Source organism: Pelodiscus sinensis, chromosome 12 (genome assembly GCF_052426305.1).
Source record: "Pelodiscus sinensis isolate ZL-2025 chromosome 12, ASM5242630v1, whole genome shotgun sequence".
Taxonomy (NCBI): Eukaryota; Metazoa; Chordata; order Testudines; family Trionychidae; genus Pelodiscus; species Pelodiscus sinensis.
The window spans coordinates 7,041,387-7,061,246 of NC_143063.1; the positions used below are offsets into that span (position 1 = coordinate 7,041,387).

Consider the following 19,860-nt stretch of genomic DNA (forward strand, 5'->3'; position numbering starts at 1 on the left):
CGATTCCCGAATTCACAGTATCAACTCAAGCAAATTAGCCTCCTATAGTCATATTTAATACAATAAATTCACCATCCCGAGCAGCCCTCTCCTGGTCACAGCCTGCTCCCTAGGGGTGTGTCTAGACTACATGCCTCCTTCGACGGAGGCATGTAGATTAGCCAGATCGGAAGAGGGAAATGAAGCCGCGATTAAAATAATCGCGGCTTCATTTAAATTTAAATGGCTGCCCCGATCTGCCGATCAGCTGTTTGTCGGCAGATCGGGGCAGTCTGGACGCGATGCGCCGACAAAGAAGCCTTTCTTCATCGACACAGGTAAACCTGGTTTCACGAGGCTTACCTGTGTCGATGAAGAAAGGCTTCTTTGTCGGGGCATCGCGTCCAGACTCCCCCGATCTGCCGACAAACAGCTGATCGGCAGATCGGGGCAGCCATTTAAATTTAAATGAAGCCGCGATTATTTTAATCGCGGCTTCATTTCCCTCTTCCGATCTGGCTAATCTACATGCCTCCGTCGAAGGAGGCATGTAGTCTAGACACACCCTAGGGCACTGCCTCCCAGGCTGGACTGGATGCACCCCTTGTCCACACCCTGCACGTCATTGTACAAAATCTGCCTTGGGAGGTGTCATTTGAATTCCCTGCCCAATAATACGGTGCAATGCATGTAGCACCCTTACGGGTAAGGACAGGGAGAGAGGCTGGAGCCATTGCTGACATGTGGGCAAGTGGGGAATGAACAAGCCTGTTTCTCAAAGACACTGGACACGCTCTAGCCAGGTGTCGAAGCTGATGGCCAGTCACTGGGCAAGTGGCCATTGTGCGGCAAAGAAGAGGACCCAACCCCCCCTCAGAGGAAATGGCCCATCAATATTTCTTTCTTTTCCACCTAAGATGACAAAGGAAGTGTCCATGTGACGCTGGGAGAGATCCTGACCTGAACTGTGATCAGCCCTGTTGCTGGAAGCATGTGGCCAAGGTTTTAACACCTTGTGCTGAGTTCAAACCTCTTACTTTGTAGTTAAATAATCTGTGTTTTCTGACTCCATAGGAATGTGTAAACTGGGCTGGGCGGTAACTCTCTTTCAAGGAGCACAGCGTGGATACTGTCCCCTTACAGGATCTAAAGTCGCTGACCTGTGCAGGAAAGGGCCGGGCGCTGCAGAACACATTCTGGGACTGGGAGTCTCTGTGGTGGCCACCCCGCGAGAGGTAGCCGTAGCGGTCGGAAGCCAGGCTGGCTGAGCTCACTAGCTAGTTTCCTGCGAATGCAGAAGTGATGTGTTCTCTTTTCCAGTGCTGTTCCCGGGGGTCCTTCCTCGTGAGTTAAAATCAGATACATTTTGTGGAATCTCGCCCTGCTTCCTGGGTTGGTTTTTCTCATGAACTCTGGGGAAATTCTCTGAACCATGGCTTGTGTGGGCTGCACAGACAGAATAAATTGCCTGGTGTGGCCGCTCAGATCTAACTTCCCAGCCAGCAGGAGAAGAGCGGAGCAGAGCAGAAAGCCCACTCCACTCCACACCATGATCAGCCTGAGGACAGCTCTGCTGGCCACCTTCCTCCTGGCCGTTTCGTATCGATATGCAACAGGTAAGTAGGACCCTTGGGATGGGAGCCGCGCTCAGCTCCTGAGCTGGTGTAACAGGAGAAGTTCCACTGAAATCTACGGCGCGATGTCCCTTTACATCGGCCAAGGTTCTAGCCCCGAGTGTCTGGAATTGCAGCAGGGGCTGTTGGGAGGGTTATGGAAACCACCCTGGAGACAACTGGAAAAGGCACAATTCCGTGCTGAACTGAGCTGGTCCCGCTCTCCAGAGTCAATAGAAACTGCGCCCACTTCTGGCAGGGCTGGAGAGGGTTAAGTTTTTATTCCTTCTCTTTTCTAATGAGGTTTGTCGGTAAATAGGATCTGTGTTTAAGGGTTCATCTCCTCTTGCCACTAGTCCCCCATTTGATTGCCATAATCCTGCTGTCACCTTCTGATCATTCCCAGGTCAGGTAACTGTGACAGGACAGACTCAGAATTCTGACTTTCATAGAAGGGACCTTAAGTACTGGAGAGTACAGGGAGAGAAAGCCAGACTAACACACACCAGCAGATTTATTTCTGGCCTTATCATGTAATGGCGACAGATTATTTGTACCACTGCCCCCTACAGGATGTAATTAGAGTTATTCAACCATGTGCTAGGTGTCCCATACTGCTGACAGTTAATGGGGAGTCTCCCTTAGTTTAAGCAATACAAAGCTGGGGTTTTTTTGAAGCAGAAGTTTTTGTCCCACATTTTCCAAAGCGAGAAGTTAGTTTGGATACTTAAAATTCTGGGAACACCAAAAGAGTCATTTTAAAGAGGCCTAATTTTCAGATGACTGGTGCTCAGCAATTTCTGAAAATCAGGTCTCTTGAGGGCATGTCAGGTTGTGCACCCACAACCGGAGACACCTGAAATCATAAGGCACTTTGGAAAAGCCTGGCCAGAGCTGAGCTCTAACTCAGGGTAGCTATGAAATTCATTGTAGCCACAGTGCACCCCAGAGCGACACCAGGGAAGGACCCCATGGCAGGTGTGTTCCCAGCTACAGCTTTGTGCGGTCAGACACTCTGAAACTTAATTGTGCGCGGTACCTGCATGTTAGCCTGGGAATCCCCATCCCTGGAAGGTAATGGGTGGGCTGGGGGGATGGGGTTGAATATCAGCCACAGTTCTCAGTCTTAATGCAGTTTTCAGAGGCGACTGAAAGGGAGAGCAGAGACCTTGAGAAAGTCCAGGAACACAGAGTTTGGTGTTCACCAGCTTTCTCTTCCACAGCGAGACCTGACACTCCCAAGGAATGCTGCTTTGATTACGTGACTGGCCCAATTCAGTTCACTAAACTGGTGGATTTCTACAGGACTTCCAGCGACTGCCACTTACAAGCTGTCGTGTAAGTAGCATCCATTCCCTCCAGGGCTGATTCTCCCACTACCCCGTTATGGTGCCCCTCACCAGCAAGTCAGAGAAGGTGTCAGCCTGAGATGCCAGTTGTCACATCAAGTCACAGAGGTGACTGACGGCCATGAAGTCAGGCTCTGCCCCTATGTATGGGAGGTTTTCTTTATACACAGTGCAGGAGCGGGCAATCTCCAGTAGTGAGAAGGGTCATTAGGCTTGGAGCAGGGTGTTATAGGCGCAAATAGCCTAGCAGGATTGGAGAGGATGAGCTATCTGCATGAGCGGTGTCACACTTATGGATAATATTTTGTATTACAACTGAGCAAAAGGCCCCAGTGTAGATCAGGGCCCAAATTGCTGGGTGCGGTAGGGATGTATATAAAATACAGTCCAGGCCCAAAGAGTTTTCAGTCTAAATGCACAAGGCAGACAAGGGTGCGGGAAACTGGTGCAAGAAAACGAAAGGGCAAGATGTTTCCAAATACCAATACAAAGGTGCCCCTCCTTACTGACTCCCTTGCTTTTCCGTTTGCAGGTTGGAGACCCGTGCTGACCGCAAGGTCTGTGCTGATCCCTCAAAGCTTTGGGTGAAGAGAGCAATCAGCCGCTTGGAGGCAAAGAAGAAACAAAAATCACAGTCAGCGCATCGCAGATAAATGCTCCACCCAAAGCCCCGGCAGAGCCTGCTACTTTCTGCAATCTCTGCTCATTTCTTCATTCCACCTACCTCACTGGACTGTTCTTGTTGCAACACTGACAGATGGACAAACAGCTCAGCTGTGAGAGCGCGAGCTAGCCGTGTGCATGTAGAGGAAGACACTCTGGGCAGGACAGCCGCAGAGGTTGTGTTTCAGAATCTTCTTGTCCTTGCAAGAACAGCCACAAGCTGTTACAGGCGCACAGATATTAAAGCTCCATTGCTACCCTCTCAGTGTTGGTGACTGTTCATGATCCTCACGGGTTGGTATTAACGGCTCCTAGGGCTACAGTTTGCTGATTCACTGAAAGACCCACAATCAGAAAGTGGGGACATAGAGGGGCAGAGGCGGGGGACTCCTTTCTGGTGACCTTCTAGCTTCCGCGGTGGGGCGGGGGGGACACTCGTGCACAGCGAAGGAGGCCGGTAGAGGGCTGGCCCAGGGTAGGAATTTCTTTTATAAGGCACCACCCAACCAAAGGCAATTCCTCATGGCACATGGCAACTGGTTCCCTGCCCGAGAGGTGTTTGACGAGGGGAAACTCCAGAGCAGTGGGAGGCTGCCTGGCTTCCAGCTTCTCAGCTCTGGCACCTGTCTGCAAACATGGTGCCTCGGAGTTTAGCGCAATCTTTAGACAGGGCCAGGGATGTGTCCTCCCCACATGTGACTGCACTGCCACGGCCGGGCCATTTTCCTGATAGGTCTGTCCCGCAGATTTCCCTCCCTGCCCCTCCGCTGCACCCCTTGGCACCCCATATGCCTCCGCACAACGGAGGGGCTGCCATTTCTCTCCAGGAGGCTGCATAGAGGTTTGGAGGGTCAGGAGTTCAGCGGAGCAGGGGGAACCCCCAGGTGTACAACCACAGCTGTAGGGTAGCAGGCTCCAGGATCCCTGGGTACAGCAGGGCTGGAACGAGCCATTTTGGTGCCCCGGAAAGACAGTTTAATTGTGCCCCTGGTTGGGGGAGGGCGCATGCGTGGCCCTGCCCCCGCCCAACACATGCTGGAGGGCGCACAGAGGTGGTGGCAGCAGGACGCGCGTGCCTGGCCTGGCCCGGCCCAGCCCAGCTACCACCGCTGGTGTGCAGCCCAGGGCCTGTGGCCATGGGGGGAGGGGCGCTGCTGGCCAGCGCTGCGGAGGTTAATGGGTCCCCTGCCCCGGTCGGTGCAGGGTAGCTGGTGCGAGCTGCTGCAGCCTGGTAGCCGGGTGTGCGGGGTGTGATGGCAGCTATAAGGGGCAGCTTCCCAGCTAGCCCATGCCTTAACCGGCCCTGGGGTGCAGCTCAGCAAGCCCAGTCCCAGTATTGTTCCAGCACCACGGCTCTGGTTGTTCATGGAGCCATGTAAAAGGCCTGGGCTGTTTGCAGCTCTCAGAAAGGGAAAAGTGCTTGGAGTGATCCCAGCATCCAAAGGAGGCTCCGGAAACATTCCGGGGCATGAGGTTGTGGGGGAGGCCTTGTGTAAGTCACGATGGGCGGGGCTATATTTGCATGCCTCTCCCATTTTGCACACCCCTCCCCATCCCTAGAGTAGCCCTGAGTTTATCCCCCTGTGGACAGCACAGTTTGGATGGAGAGGCAAGTGGCCAACCTAGATAGGCGTGCTGGCTGGCTGCAGGGCCCTGATAGCAAGCGATTCTGCGGGGGAGCTCTCCTCATGGGGCCTAGCAAACGACGGAGCCGCACGATTGCACCAGGGCCGGGCTGCACTTATCCCCTCAGGAGAGGGGCCAGATGCGGGGTACACGTCGGCCAGTGTCCCCTGCTGAGGAGCTGCGGGTTCCCTGAGCTGCTCCAAACACAGGACACCTCAGCAAATGAAGGCAGCTGCCAGGGGCTGGAACAAACCAGTGGGCACACTCTGAGGGGTCGGGCTCTTCCCTGTGCTGATGGTTCAGTCCCAACATGGGCAGAGGCGGCTTTTCCTAACTTTGCCCAGTAGCAGTTCGTTTGCCATTGCTGAGCCTCTGCTGCCCACGTCTGGCCTGTCTCCAGCACAGCAGCCCATTCCCATTCCACGGCCCCGCAGGCCGACTGACACCAGCCGCTCTCCCGCCCTGCAGGGCCCGTCGCGCCATTGGCCTCCAGCTGCAGAAAGTCTTTCCAAACTCCCCCGCAGCTCATACTCCAAGCCAGCAGCCTCTGCCAAGGGCTCTGTGTTGTTGGCCTTTGCATGTGGCCATGGAGAGGAGACAGAAGCAATGCTGAGCTGATGGGAATGTGATTCCCCAGGGCCAATACACAGCAGGGAAGGGAACTGCTTAATGCTTCCCTTTGACTCCGCTTTCACACTACATTCCAGGCACCCTTTCTGCTCCAGCCGCCTCCCACTCACTGGCTGGCCCCACCCGACTGCGTGAGGACCAGTGTTCACAGGCAGCTGGCTTAAGCCCCATTGACAAAGTGCCTTAGAAGCGGAGAAGTTACCTGCCATGTACGAATTCCCAGGTCACGTGTTAACTTTCACTTTTTACTTCAAAACCTCCAGGGCTCCTCCGGAGTCGGATTCGTCCCTTTCCAGTTGGTGGGGCATTTCCAGTCTGAGAGGCACCTGTGAAACTAGCCTGGTAAAGGGTCCATGTTTGCCATGGCAGGGATCCACTGTTACATGGGCTCAGCTGCAGTTACAAACACAGGTGTGTTTCCCAGCCGACCGACCTGTAAACTGAGCCTGGACTCTGAGGATCAAGCTGGGCTTTTTGCTCCTTCCGCCTCATTGGCAGCACTAAAGGGCCAGCAGGTTCACTTATGGTCCCCGTCATGGCTCAGTTCCACAACCTGGCACTTTGAGTGTGGCTATGGGGGCCGGCTAGCAGAATAAACTCCGTAAGAACCTGTCTCTGTAACTCTCAGAGACAAACTTATCTGGTCCCAGTTTCCCTGGGACCCAAAAGAAAGACAATTGGTCGCTGCCCCCACCAGGTGTAAATAATAAAAAAAGCCCTTTCCCAGGAAGAGATCTCTTGGAATCCCCTCCCTGAGGCAAAACTCTCCCCCTACCCGCAACCTCCATTTTGCTTGGAGTTGGGAAGAGAAACAGAGGTAATCTGCAGAGAGGAATGGGACTCTGCTCCTCCCAGGTAACTTAGTCACTTCGGTGTAAGGACACAGAAATCAACCAACACCAGTTACTCAAAACAACAAGAAAACTCTTTTATTATCAAAACAAGACTATTGTTGCAAGCACAGTATGTGACGGGGTGTTTCCATCCCCCAAACAAGGAAAACAGTAAAACCCGAGGGACGATCTAAACTTTTCCCTACTTACACAGTTCAAGGAGTCCATTCCTGGGAGAGCCCTTCTCTCCTGCTACCTGGGGAATAACTGCTCTGATCTAAAACCAAAGGAAGAGACACAAAAAATCCTCTGGCATTTCAAAGTTCCTACCTGGCATTTCATTGGCTGAATGCCCGAAGCCCCCTCCTTCAAGTGCATCTCCAGAGTTGCTTAACCATTTCCTCACTCTCCGGGTAAGTCAGACTCTCCTCAGCAGATCCTATTCATGACAGTCCCCATGCCACTTGTGCCGCAGTCCTGTTGTCTTCTGTGCACACGCACAAGGGTCATTGACTGGAGCTTAGTAAACAATGCTGGTAATGGGGGTTAGCAGGCATAGGGAAGTCTCACTGGCTGCTTGCTTTGTGCCTTCTACTCCTGGCTGCCTTTTCATGCCTGTCTCTCCCGCGCTCAGGTTATTTCAAGCGCTAAGATGTTTAGGGCTCAACGTGAAAGGGGAGGTAACATTTCAGAGGAGCCTTTAGCCAAAAGGCACGTGCTGGGTTTTCTGATCAAAGCCAGTTCTCAGTTTAGCACTGGGCAGCTAAAAAAAGGGGATGAAACAAAAGACAGGACTATGCAGCACTTTAAAGACTAACAAGATGGTTTATTAGGTGATGAGCTTTCGTGGGCCAGACCCACTTCCTCAGATCAAATAGTGGAAGAAAATTGGCATGACCATATATACCAAAGGGATACAATCAAAAAAGTGCACACATATAAAATAGACAAATCAGATTTTAGAACAGAGGGGGAATAAGGGGGGAGGTGAGTGTCTATGAGATAATGATATTAGATGTGATAATTGGGGAAGCTATCTTTGTAATGGGTAAGATAATTAGCATCTTTGTTAAGGCCCATACGTAAAGTGTCAAAGTTAAGCATGAATGACAGTTCAGAGGCTTCTCTTTGAAGTCTTGTGTTAAAGTCTCTCTGAAGCAGTAGGCATGTAGTCAGGTCGTTGAGACAATGCCCCGTCAGGCTCTCTCCACAGGCACTGAGATTGTGAATGCTTTGGAAGGGCCCTCACAAGGAAAAAACCGGAAGGGAACACCATCTACAGGAAGGCATGGGATGCGTAGTCCTAGGGATGAGGTTCCACAACCATCACCCCCAAAAGAAGACGACTGATGGTGGTGGTCGGGGACTCCCTCCTAAGAGTGACTGAGCCATCCATCTGCCGCTGGACCTGGAATCTCGAGAGGTGTGCTGCTTACCGAGAGCTCACATTCAGGACGTGACTGAGAGGCTTACCAAGCTGATCAAACCTTCGGATCTCGCTACCCCTTCCTGCTTCTCCACTTGGGAACTAACGATAAGGCCGAGAATGACCTTGAGCGGGTTACTGTGGATTACGTAGCATTGGGAAGAAGGATCAAAGAATTTGGAGCGCAAGTGGTGTTCTCGTGCATCCTTCCTGTTGAAGGGAAAGGACTGGGCAGGGATCGTCGAATTGAGGAAGTAAATGCGTAGTTGCGCAGGTGGTGTTGGAGAGAGGACTTTGGTTTCTTCAACCATGGGACTCTGTTCCGGGCGCAAGGATTGTTAGGAAGAGATGGGATCCACCTAACAGAGAGGAAGGAGTATCTTCGCGGGCAGGCTTGCAAACCTAGCGAGGAGGGCTTTAAACTAGGTTCGTTGGGGGATGGTGACCAAAACCCTGTGGTGAGTGGGAAAGTGGGAAAAAATGAAAAGAGGAACGAGCAACAAAGGAGGTTATCTGAGGTGTTTGTACACCAATGCGAGAAGCCTGGGCAACAAACAGGAAGAACTGGAGGCCCTGGCCCAGACCAAGAAATATGATTTAATTGGGATAACAGAGACTTGGTGGGATGACTCGCATGACTGGAGCGCTGTAGTAGAAGGGTATAAACTTTTCAGGAAGAACAGGCAGGGGAGAAAAGGAGGAGGAGTTGCACTATATGTAAGAGAGCACTATGACTGCTCAGAACTCCAGTATATAGAGGGAGATACTGCTGAGATTCTGTCTGCTGAGATTCTATGGCTTAAGTTTAGAGGTGCAAACAACAGCATTGATGTTGTGGTTGGTGTCTACAACAGGCCACCGAATCAGGTGGATGAGGTAGATGAGGCTTTCTTCGGACAACTGAGAGAAGCTTCTGGATCACAGGCCCTGGTTCTCGTGGGGGACTTTAATCACCCTGACATCTGTTGGGAGACCAATACGGCAGTACACAGGCAATCCAGGAAGTTTTTGGAGAATGGTGGGGATAACTTCTTGGTACAAGTGCTGAAGGATCCGACCAGGAGCCGTGCGCAGCTTGACCTTCTGCTCACAAACAGGGAGGAACTAATAGGGGAAGTAGAGGTGGGCGACAACCTGGGAAGCAGTGATCATGAGATAGTAGATTTCAGGATCCTGACCAAAGGAAGAAAAGAGAGTAGCAAAATACACACCTTGGACTTCAGAAAGCAGACTTTGACTCCCTCAGAGACCTGATGGGGAGAATCCCAGGGGATGCTAACATGAAGGGGAAAGGAGTCCAGGACAGCTGGAAGTATTTTAAAGAAGCCTTAATTGAAGGCACAGAAAGAAACCATCCCGACGCGTAGCAAGAGAAGCAAACATGGTAGGAGATCCTTACAGGGGAAATCCTTGGTGATCTTAAGCACAGAAAGGGAGCTTAGAAAGAGTGGAAACTTGGACAAATGACCAGGGAGGGGTTTAAATGTATAGCTCGAGAATGCCGGGGGGTTATCAGGAAGGCGAAAGCGCAAGTGGAATTCAACTGGTGAAGGATGTGAAGGATAACAAGAAAGGTTTCTACAGGCATGTTAACAAGAAGAAGGTGATCAGAGAGGGTGTGAGGCCCCTAGTGGATGAGGGAGGTAACCTAGTGACAGATGATGTGGGGAAAGCTGAAGTACTCAATGCTTTCTTTGCCTCTGTCTTTGCCGCTGGCCCCAGGCTGCACATGGCATTTCAAAGCGGCAGCACCACATTGAGCCCAGGGTCTAGCTCCAGGCTCCAAGCAGTGCCCCCGCCTCACTGCCTCTTTCTGATAGAGGCAGAGGGAAGTGTGGGGGAGAAACTAGTCGACTAGCCTGTTGACTGATAAGGCCAGACCAATGCGCTAAGTGACACAAGACGGGATGAAGATGGACAGCCCTTGGTGGAGAAAGAACAGGTTAGGAACTATTTAGAAAAGCTAAACATACACTGATCCATGGGTCCGGACTTAATGCATCCGAGGGTACTGAGGGAGTTGGCAAATGTCATTGAGGAGCCTTTGGCCATTATCTTTGAAAAGTCGTGGAGATCGGGAGAAATCCCGGATGATTGGAAAAAGGCAAATGTAGTGCCCATCTTCAAAAAAGGGAAGAAGGACGATCCAGGGAACTATAGGCCAGTCAGTCTTACCTCAGTTGCTGGAAAAATCATGGAAGGGATCCTTAAGGAATCTATTTTGAGGCACTTGGAAGTGGGGAAAGTGATCAAGAATAGTCAGCATGGATTCACAAAGGGCAAGTCATGCCCGACCAATCTGATTAGCTTCTATGATGAGGTAACTGGCTCTGTGGACATGAGAAAGTCAGTGGATGTGATGTACCTTGACTTTAGCAAGGCTTTTGATATGGTCTCCCACAATATTCTTGCCAGCAAGTTAAGGGAATGTGGATTGGATAAATGGATGGTAAGATGGATAGAAAGCTAGCTAGAAGGCCAGGCCCAGCGAGCAGTGATAAACGGCTCGATGTCAGGATGGCGGTCGGTTTCTAATGGAGTACCCCAAGGATCGGTTCTAGAGCCAGTTTTGTTCAACATCTTTATTAATGACCTGGATGAGGGGATGGATTGCAAGTTTGCAGATGACACTAAGCTAGGGGGAGAGGTAGATACATTTGAGGGCAGAAATAGGGTCCAGAGTGATTTAGACAAATTGGAGGATTGGACCAAAAGAAATCAGACGAGGTTCAACAAGGACAAGTGCAGAGTCCTGCACTTGGGACGGAAGAATCCCAAGCATTTTTACAGGCTGGGGACCAACCAGCTAAGTAGCAGTTCTGCAGAAAAGGACCTGGGGATTAGAGTGGATGAGAAGCTGGATATGAGTCAACAGTGTGTCCTTGTAGCCTAAAAGGCTAAAGGCTAATGCATTAGGAGGAGCATTGCCAGCAGATCCAGAGATGTGATTATTCCCCTTTATTCAGCTCTGGTGAGGCCACATCTGGAGTATTGTGTCCAGTTCTAGGTCCCCCACTACAAAAAGGATGTGGACGCATTGGAGAGGGTCCAGCAGAGGGCAACGAAAATGATGAGGGGGCTCGAGCATATGACCTATGAGGAGAGACTGAGGGTATGTCTACACTACCCTCCTAGTTCGAACTAGGAGGGTAATGTATGCATACCGCACTTGCTAATGAAGCCCGGGATTTGAATTTCCCGGGCTTCATTAGCATAAGCGGGGAGCCGCCATTTTTAAATCCCCGCTGCTTCGAACCCCGTGTAGCGCGGCTACACGGGGCTCGAACTAGGTAGTTCGGACTAGGGTGCCTATTCCGAACTACCGGTACACCTCGTTTCACGAGGAGTAACGGTAGTTCGGAATAGGACCCTAGTCCGAACTACCTAGTTCGAGCCCCGTGTAGCCGCGCTACACGGGGTTCGAAGCAGCGGGGATTTAAAAATGGCGGCTCCCCGCTTATGCTAATGAAGCCCGGGAAATTCAAATCCCGGGCTTCATTAGCAAGTGCGGTATGCATACATTACCCCGCTAGTTCGAACTAGCGGGGTAGTGTAGACATACCCTGAGGGATTTGGGTCTGTTTAGTCTGCAGAAGAGAAGAGTGAGGGGGGATTTGAAGGGAAGCATTTGAGGATTTGAAGGGAAGTTCCAAAGAGGCTGGAGAAAGGCTGTTCGCAGTGGTGGCTGGTGGCAGAACAAGGAGCAATGGTCTCAAGTTGTGGTGGGAGAGGTCCAGGTTGGCTATTAGGAAAAACTATTTCACTATGAGAGTGGTGAAGCACTAGAATGGGTTACCTAGGGAAGTAGTGGAGTCTCCATCCCTAGAGATGTTCAAGTCTCGGCTTGACAAAACCCTGACTGGGTTGATTTTGTTGGGATTGGACCTGCCTATGGCAGGGGGCAGGACTTGATGACCTTCTGAGGTCTCTTCCAGTTCTATGATTCTATGAAAATTACCAATATTTTGTAGTTCCATTGCTACTTCAGAGTCCACTTGTTCAACTTTTTCAGTTGTCGTGGTATCCCCACAACTAGGCAAGTCTTCAGATAATTGAGATGTTTCCTCACCCGTACTTTCTGGTGAATATCCTCTGTTTTAATACTTCAAGATTTTTAAAATGAGATGAGAAACTGTCTTTGTGCTTAGCTTCGTCTTTTTGCCTCTCCTTCATTTTTGTGTGTGTTTGACAGTCGCACTCGTAGTATCGCTTCACTGTTGCTAAAAAACTGACCTTGATTTTTAGGCACATTAAAAATGTCTGAAAGAGCAGGGGTGTAGCTACATGTGCTCCTTCTGCAGGTGAGGGGGAGAGGCACAGTTCTATCCTCCACCTGAGCGCCCTCCTCCACCCCTGCCCCGGGCTCTTCGCCCCCGGGCTGCTCCTCCCCCTCGCCCGCAGGCAGCAGCCACTCGCCAGCGGCAGCCAACAGCAGCGCAGCAGGACAGGGCAGGAGGACTCAGGGGAGGGGGCAGTGCAGCCACGCAGCCAGCTGCCGGCGAGAAGCGGCGCTTTCCCACTTCAAAGTGCGGCTTTTTCCTGCCGGCTGTGCAGCTTGCGGGCTCTCCAGCCCCCAGCCACTCCCTCCTGCTGTGGGCAGCTGTGCCAGCCTCCTCCCCCAGGCACCCGCCACTCACTGGGTGGGGGCCAGCAGCAGGAACATTGGCTGGAAGGTTTCAGAGGAGCAGGGGGTAGCTGCAAAGAGAAGCGCTTTTCTCCTGCTGCCCCTTGCTCCTCAGAAGACTTCCAGCCCCTGTTCGTGCTGCTCACTGCCTCCTGCTGGTTAAATGTCTCTGTGGGAATCTCTGCCTTCCCTCCACGGTCCACTATCTAAGAGCATACCCAGAGATGTCCTCCTTGGTGTTTCCATTTGTTTTACTCAGTTGCTCTGTAAGACCTAGAATCCAAGGATGCCTTCTTAAGTATATCTTTTTGTTTTGTTAATAAAATCACCTTTTTTAAGGCAATGACTTGATTCTTGTGTCCTGGAAAGAAACAGGAGGTCAGTCTGCGCGTATGTGTCTGCCTGCCTCAGACTAAGAGGTCAGCTACTAGAGACTGTTTTGATTTCTTTTTGTTTTTCAAACTCTTGTGCTAAAGCAGCTTGAGGTAACCCCCCCCCCCTCCGGAAAGAAGTCCAAGTGTTTTCTGCCTGGGTTCAAGGAGAAGGGGGTTTTCTTTTGTTTCACTTGGTGGTGGGAGCTACCCCTCCATAAGTCAGTGAATCTGTGACTCTGGGGAGTTTGTCAAAGCAGAGCCTATAGAGGCAAGGTATTTAAGGTCTCTTGCGGGCCCCCACCTTCTGCACTCAGAGTGCCAGAGTGGGGAACTGCCCTGACAACTGGCAAACAGCAGTGCTTGATTAAAGAATTTGGGTCTTGAATAATGGATACGAGACAGCGGAGTAGCCCTCCAGGCATTGCAAATGCATTCAGTTTCCTCGGCGTCTGTACGAATCTTGAGACCAGCCATAGGGTTGTATTGCCCACCCTTAAAACTACCCGTTGCAAAAAAAACAAGCTTTTATACATGAGGACATACGTTCATTGGGCAGCTCTTTTCTTATGAGCCTGTCTCCGAAACAGAAAACATCGCTTTGTGTCTAATCAGCACCCACCGGGGATTGCCCGCTACATTCTATTGATCCCTTGTAAAGGGTGGAGCTGAAAATCTATTGGATGCACCTAAAGAGAGGGCCAGTTCTTAGGGCTCTCCTTCTCACCTCCTACCATTCCCACTGCTGGGTGCTGGTGGGGAAGGACGCCTTGTGTGATCCACGATGGACACTGTGTGCAGGTTGTGGGGAGGTCTGGGGTTGGGCTTAGGGGCAGAACTGGGAGGGGAAGGGGGGTTCTTTTGTGCTGGATAAGACTGCCTCTCTCATTCAATTTTCCTTGATTTCTCTCTCTCCCCTTTTTCCTGTTTCATTCTATTTCTTTTCTCTGACACTACCTTTCTTTTTAGTCAGGCGGGGTTAGGAATGGGACCCATGAGAGGGGATGGGTTGGGGAGGGGCCCACCATGGGAGGAGCAGGGCTAGAGGCAGGGCACCTGTCAAAACTATACAGTAATGAGAGCTATCGAGGCATTAACTACTCATGGATCGGCACTTTTCAGCTGAAGATTGCCCAATTTGGAGGCATGCTTTGGAGGAGAAAGGCGATTGTTTGCAGCTTCATTACTTCCGGAGCATGAGTTCATACTTTTTTTTTTTTGCAGTAGCACAACCCAGAGCACACGTGCCGTGGAAATATAAATGTACCAAATTTTCAAAAAGAATACCCCAGGCACTGCTGAAGTCCTACAAGAAGAATGAACCATCATGTCCTAAAGCTGCTGTCATGAAAGTCCTTTCCCACCATGTGGTGCTTTTAAAATACTGAATTCAGAAAGGATTAATTTAATTTACAACTCTGAGAATAAATAGGCCCAAATCCCGCAAAGACCCTTGTTTTGGTGCAAAGCACATTCTGGAAACTACCGACAATCCTCAAATGAGATTAGAGCCCCATTGTGTTAGGTCCTGTATATGTAACTGCCACTGGGGAGGGAAGGGGGAGCGGAGGAGTTTGAGCCTGGGACTTCTGTGTGGGAGCCTCTGCAGCTTGAGCTATAAAGCCAGCGTAGGCTGTGGTGCTCACTTGTTCTTAGCTCTCCCTGTCAGTGGTTTAAGCGACACTACATGGGACACTGAACTACACCAAGGCTACGTCTACACTGCGAGATTTTTCCGGGAGGTGTCCCAAAAAAACTCCGCTGCGTCCTGAGATCACGACTTCTCTTCCACTCTTTCTCGGAAGGCCTGTCTTCCTCAGTGCACGAGGAAGAAGGGCTCTTCCAAAAGAGAAGGCTTTTCCAAAATTAGGCCCAGTGTAGATGAGCCAGATTTTGGAAAAGCCTCTTTCAAAAAAACTATCGGAAAAAGGTTCGCGAATTGCGGAGCACAATTTGCATACCTTTTTCCGATAAATCGTTGTAGTCTAGACACAGCCCAAGTGTGTGAGGGTATGTCTACACTACCCCGCTAGTTCGAACTAGCGGGGTAATGTATGCATACCGCACTTGCTAATGAAGCCCGGGATTTGAATTTCCCGGGCTTCATTAGCATAAGCGGGGAGCCGCCATTTTTAAATCCCCGCTGCTTCGAACCCCGTGCAGCGCGGCTACACGGGGCTCGAACTAGGTAGTTCCTGCGGCCCTGATGTGAGGCATCTCAGGATCGGGACTCCCCGTGGCAGAAGAGGCGTAACCATTCCAAAGAGCCTTTTACTTTATGCATTGCAATGCTGTCGCTTGCTAGAGTGTACACGGTGACGTGAAGTAGCAGTGGAGTAGGAAGCTTAATAAACTACATTATCCCTATCGGCTCTGTATTGAAGTGAATCCCATAATCCTGTTTGTCCTCGGGCTTTGGTAGTTGACACAGACAAGTGCCCCTCAGGATCCATCCCCTCAAGCACCATTTCTTCTGCAACTGTGCAAAAGAGGAAGCTTCCAAATTGACCTGTGCAATTCCATTCTGTTTTAGCCTTCTTTCCATCTGACTGCCTCGCACAGCCCTGCCTCACACAGCCCTGCCTCGCACAGCCCTGCCTCGCACAGCCCTGCCTCGCACAGTGCTGGTCCTTGGCATCTCTCTTGGAGATTTCACTGGTAAGACAGAAAGAATAGGAGCTTACGCTGGATCTTCCAGCACCCTCAGCCGACAAGCAAGATTATTCTGTGGAGAAGCATGTGACTTAGCTGGCAATTGCATCTTGTAGACGCAGGTGCTATTTGGGAAGGGGCATAAGACAGAGAGGAGAGTTCCAGGAAACTATAATGACCCAACTCATAACCCTCTGCACGTAGATAGCGCTTTACATTTGGAATGCCAGTGGATAGCTTAGGGCACGTCCGCACAGCATGGTGAAAAGCAATAGGAGCTACGGAACTTGAGCTACACTAACTGCGTAGCTTACGTCCAAATAGCTTATTTCAGCTTTGGGCACGTCTGCACAGCACTTACTGGGAAACAGAGCGCTCTTCCCTTCCTCCTTGTACAAGGAGGGTTATAGAAGCCAGCTTAACAAGCCCGTTATTTCAAATGTATTTTGAAATGGCTGCATTCTGTGTCGACATGCAAAACATTATTCCAAAATAACGTAGTGCGCATCGACACAACAAGCAATATTTTAACATAATGTTGGAATAACGTCGAGCTGGAGAACTTCTTACTCTGCCTCCTGTAACCCTCATTTTATGAGGCATAAGGGAAGTGGGAGGAAAATTGCTCTAACTCAGACTCCCTGCTGTGTAGACAGCACCAAAAGCCGAATGAAGCGACACAATGGATGCAATTCAAGTGCATCGCTTATTTCCACTTCAGCCCTGCTGCGTAGACATGCCCTTGGTGACTGCAATGGCTTTGATTGCTTTGTGCTGCCCCTTTAAATCTTGAAGCATGCTGCTGTTTCCAGAGAGGGGCAGCTCTTTTCTGCATGGGGCTCAGTGCACATGGCTAGGGGACATCCACCTGCTACATGTGCTCCTGCAGACTTCACACCTGTTACATAAAGAACATAAGAACGGCCAGACGGGGTCAGACCAACGGTCCATCTAGCTCAGTGCTTTGTCTTCCGACAGTGGCCAATACTAGATACACCAGAGGGTGGGAACACAACAGATAATCCTCACGTGAGGTTGACTGTGCGCCGAGTGAAGAAAAACTTCCTTTGGTTTGTTTTAAACCTGCTGTTTTATTACTTTCATTTGGTGACTCCTAGTTCTTATATGGTGGGAATAAGTAAACAACTTTTCCTTATTCACTTTTTCCACACCAGTCATGATTTTATACACCTCTATCATATCCCCCCTTAGTCTCCTCTTTTCTAAACTGAAAAGTCCAAGTCTTTTCAATCTCTCTTCATATCGGACCCGTTCGAAACCTCTCATCATTTTTGCTGCCCTTTTTTGGAATGATTCCTAGCATTCTATCTGCTTTTTTGACTGTCACTGCACACCGAGTGGATGTTTTCAGAGAACTACCCACAATGACACCAAGATCTGTCTCTTGAGTAGTTGTACCTAAATTAGCCCCCATCATATTGTATGTTGCCTGCCTTCCTCTGCAAGCGAGACCCATGTTCCAAGCTGGACACCCGCTATCCCCTCTGTCCCACTTGGCTAGCCAGGCTCTGCCCACTTCCCCGGCGCAGGACAGCGCTACCTGGGCGGCCTTTCCCAGGCCCCAGCATTCTCCAGGCACTCAGAATAAATGCCCCACAGATTGGGTTTCGGGGGGTGTTTCAGTGTCACCAGCATGTGCAGCTTGCCATTTTGAAACTGAAACTGCGGTTTAGACCTGGTTCTGCCGACACCTGGAACATTTTTCAACAGATCCTGAACTCCTCAAAAAACGAAGTCTCAGGTTCAAATCCACCAAGGGGCAGTTATATTTGCACCCTCCGTTCTGCCGGTGTCCCTAAAAAGAGCAGGCTGGTGTGCTCTCTGCCCCACGGGGTGTACTGTCTGAGGGGAGCCTGCAGTGCAGCAAGCAGGAGACCCCTTTAGTGCAGGAGGGTGGGTCTGAGCAGGGGAGTGAAGCTCTGAGGGGAGATGATATCACAGCAGAGACACTCTGCCACCAGCCCAGCATAAGACGGGAGATGGGGGGAAGCTCAGTGGGGTCCCTCAGGCCCCAGGAATTCCCAGAGCTCTCTCCATGTGAAGGAAGGAGCAGCTGGAGTGGAACTGGAGCAAGGGGCTGCAGCAGGGCTCTGGCTGAGCGTGGCCCAGGAGACTGGGGCCCTAGGAGAGGGGGATTCTACGTGGGCTGGGGAGAGGCAGAGAGCGAGTCAGGAGAGATGGCAACAGGGGCTCTACGTGCTGCTTGGGCTCAGCTTCTCCCACAGGCAAACGGGCACCACAGACATGGCCGCCAGTGGTCCCTGATCTCAGGAAGTGAAGAAAAACTTCCTGCCTTGTCTGGTGAGCGTCCGAGGAAGCGAGAGCTGCTGACCACGTACTTCAGCATTCTCCAAAGAAGACAACACGGAGCGGAGCCTGGCCAAGGCCGGGTGTGGCTCAGTGTCACTTCCCTGCTGCTTCTGGGTAGCACCCGACTGAGAGAGATGGATCAGAAAGAGGAATGTTCCAAATTGACCTTTGCTACTCCCTTCTGGTTTGGCCTTCTTTCTATCTGCCTGGCTTGCACAGCCCTGCCTTGTATAGCACTGCCTCGCACTGCCCTGCCTCGCACTGCCCTGCCTCACACAGCCCTGCCTCGCACAGCCCTGCCTCGCACAGCCCTACCTCGCACTGCCCTGCCTTGCACTGCCCTGCCTCATACCACCCTACCTTGTACAGCCCTGCCTCGCACTGCCCTGCTTTGCACTGCCCTGCCTCGCACTGCCCTGCCTCGCACAGCCCTGCCTCGCACAGCCCTACCTCACATAGCCCTGCCTCCCACCCCCCTACCTTGCACAGCCCTGCCTCGCACAGCCCTACCTCGCACTGCCCTGCCTCGCACAGCCCTGCCTCCCACCACCCTACCTCGCACAGCCCTGCCTCGCACTGCCCTGCCTCGCACAGTCCTGCCTCCCACCGCCCTACCTTGCACAGCCCTGCCTCGCACAGCCCTACCTCGCACAGCCCTGCCTCGCACAGCCCTACCTTGCACTGCCCTGCCTCGCATAGCCCTGCCTCCCACCCCCCTACCTTGCACAGCCCTGCCTCGCACAGCCCTACCTCGCACTGCCCTGCCTCGCACAGCCCTGCCTCCCACCACCCTTCCTCGCACAGCCCTGCCTCGCACTGCCCTGCCTCGCACAGTCCTGCCTCCCACTGCCCTACCTTGCACAGCCCTGCCTCGCATAGCGCTGCCTCGCACAACCCTGCCTCGCACAGCCCTGCCTCACACTGCCCTGCCTTGCACAGCTCTGCCTCCTATAGCACTGCCTCGCACGGCCCTACCTTGCAGAGCCCTGACTCGCACAGCTCTGCCTCCTATAGCACTGCCTCGCACATCCCTACCTCACACAGTGCTGCCTTGCACAGTCCTGCCTTGAAGAGCCCTTCCTCATACAGCTCTGCCTAGCACAGCCCTGACTCACACAGCCCTGCCTCTTATAGCACTGCCTCGCACAACCCTGCCTCGCACAACCTTGACTCCCACGGTGCTGCCTCTCAGAGCCCTACCTTGCACAGCCCTATCTCATGCAGCCCAACCTCTTTTAGCACTGGCTTGCACAGCCCTGCCTTGCACAGCCCTGCCTCCCACCACCCTACCTTGCACAGCCCTGCCTCGCACTGCCCTGCCTCGCACAGCCCTGCCTCGCACTGCCCTACCTTGCACAGCCCTTCCTCTCACAGCCCTACCTCGCACAGCCCTATCTCATGCAGCCCAACCTCTTTTAGCACTGGCTTGCACAGCCCTGCCTTGCACAGCCCTGCCTCACACAGCTCTGCCTTGCACAGCCCTGGAGGCACCGTGACCCCTGCCATCGGCTGCAGGTCTCAGGGCTGCTCTAACCTGTGCCCGGCAGCCCGGCCGCTATTGCAGCAGCTAGAACGACGCTTGTTCACGTTTCTTCAGCCCCCACCCAGGAGAGAAGTGGCATAAAGTTCCTACGTCCGCTCCGTATTGCTCCAGTATTTGCCCTGCTCCGGGGGAAGTGTGGCGGAGCCGGCGGGTACCACGGGGCAGTGGTGGGCCTGAGAATAGGGCCCAGGGAGTTGCAGACAAGGGCCCCTCTGTCAGA

General features: G+C 52.0%; 2 protein-coding genes across 2 annotated transcripts in view; both read left to right on the top strand.

Moving 5' to 3' along the window:
- CX3CL1 (C-X3-C motif chemokine ligand 1) overlaps positions 1-14,459 on the top strand; it is a 42,202-nt gene extending 27,743 nt beyond the window's left edge. The window contains exon 2 of the transcript XR_016350490.1: positions 14,342-14,459. The gene's annotated coding sequence lies outside the window, so the exon portion shown is untranslated. The remainder of the gene's footprint in view (positions 1-14,341) is intronic.
- On the top strand, positions 589-3,884 carry LOC142831091 (C-C motif chemokine 17-like). Its single transcript, XM_075940364.2, has 3 exons — positions 589-1,595; positions 2,816-2,930; positions 3,474-3,884. Exons 1-3 carry the CDS (start codon positions 1,412-1,414, stop codon positions 3,592-3,594), a joined length of 420 nt encoding a protein of 139 aa, XP_075796479.1. The 5' UTR covers positions 589-1,411; the 3' UTR covers positions 3,595-3,884.
- Positions 14,460-19,860: the final 5,401 nt, after the last annotated feature.

Excerpts from the sequence above, each read along its gene's own strand:
- LOC142831091 (XM_075940364.2), top strand. The coding sequence starts at position 1,412 with ATGGCTTGTGTGGGCTGCACAGACAGAATAAATTGCCTGGTGTGGCCG. Across the intron at positions 1,596-2,815 it reads TTCGTATCGATATGCAACAG|CGAGACCTGACACTCCCAAG; the intron begins GTAAGTAGGACC and ends TCTCTTCCACAG. Across the intron at positions 2,931-3,473 it reads TGCCACTTACAAGCTGTCGT|GTTGGAGACCCGTGCTGACC; the intron begins GTAAGTAGCATC and ends TTCCGTTTGCAG.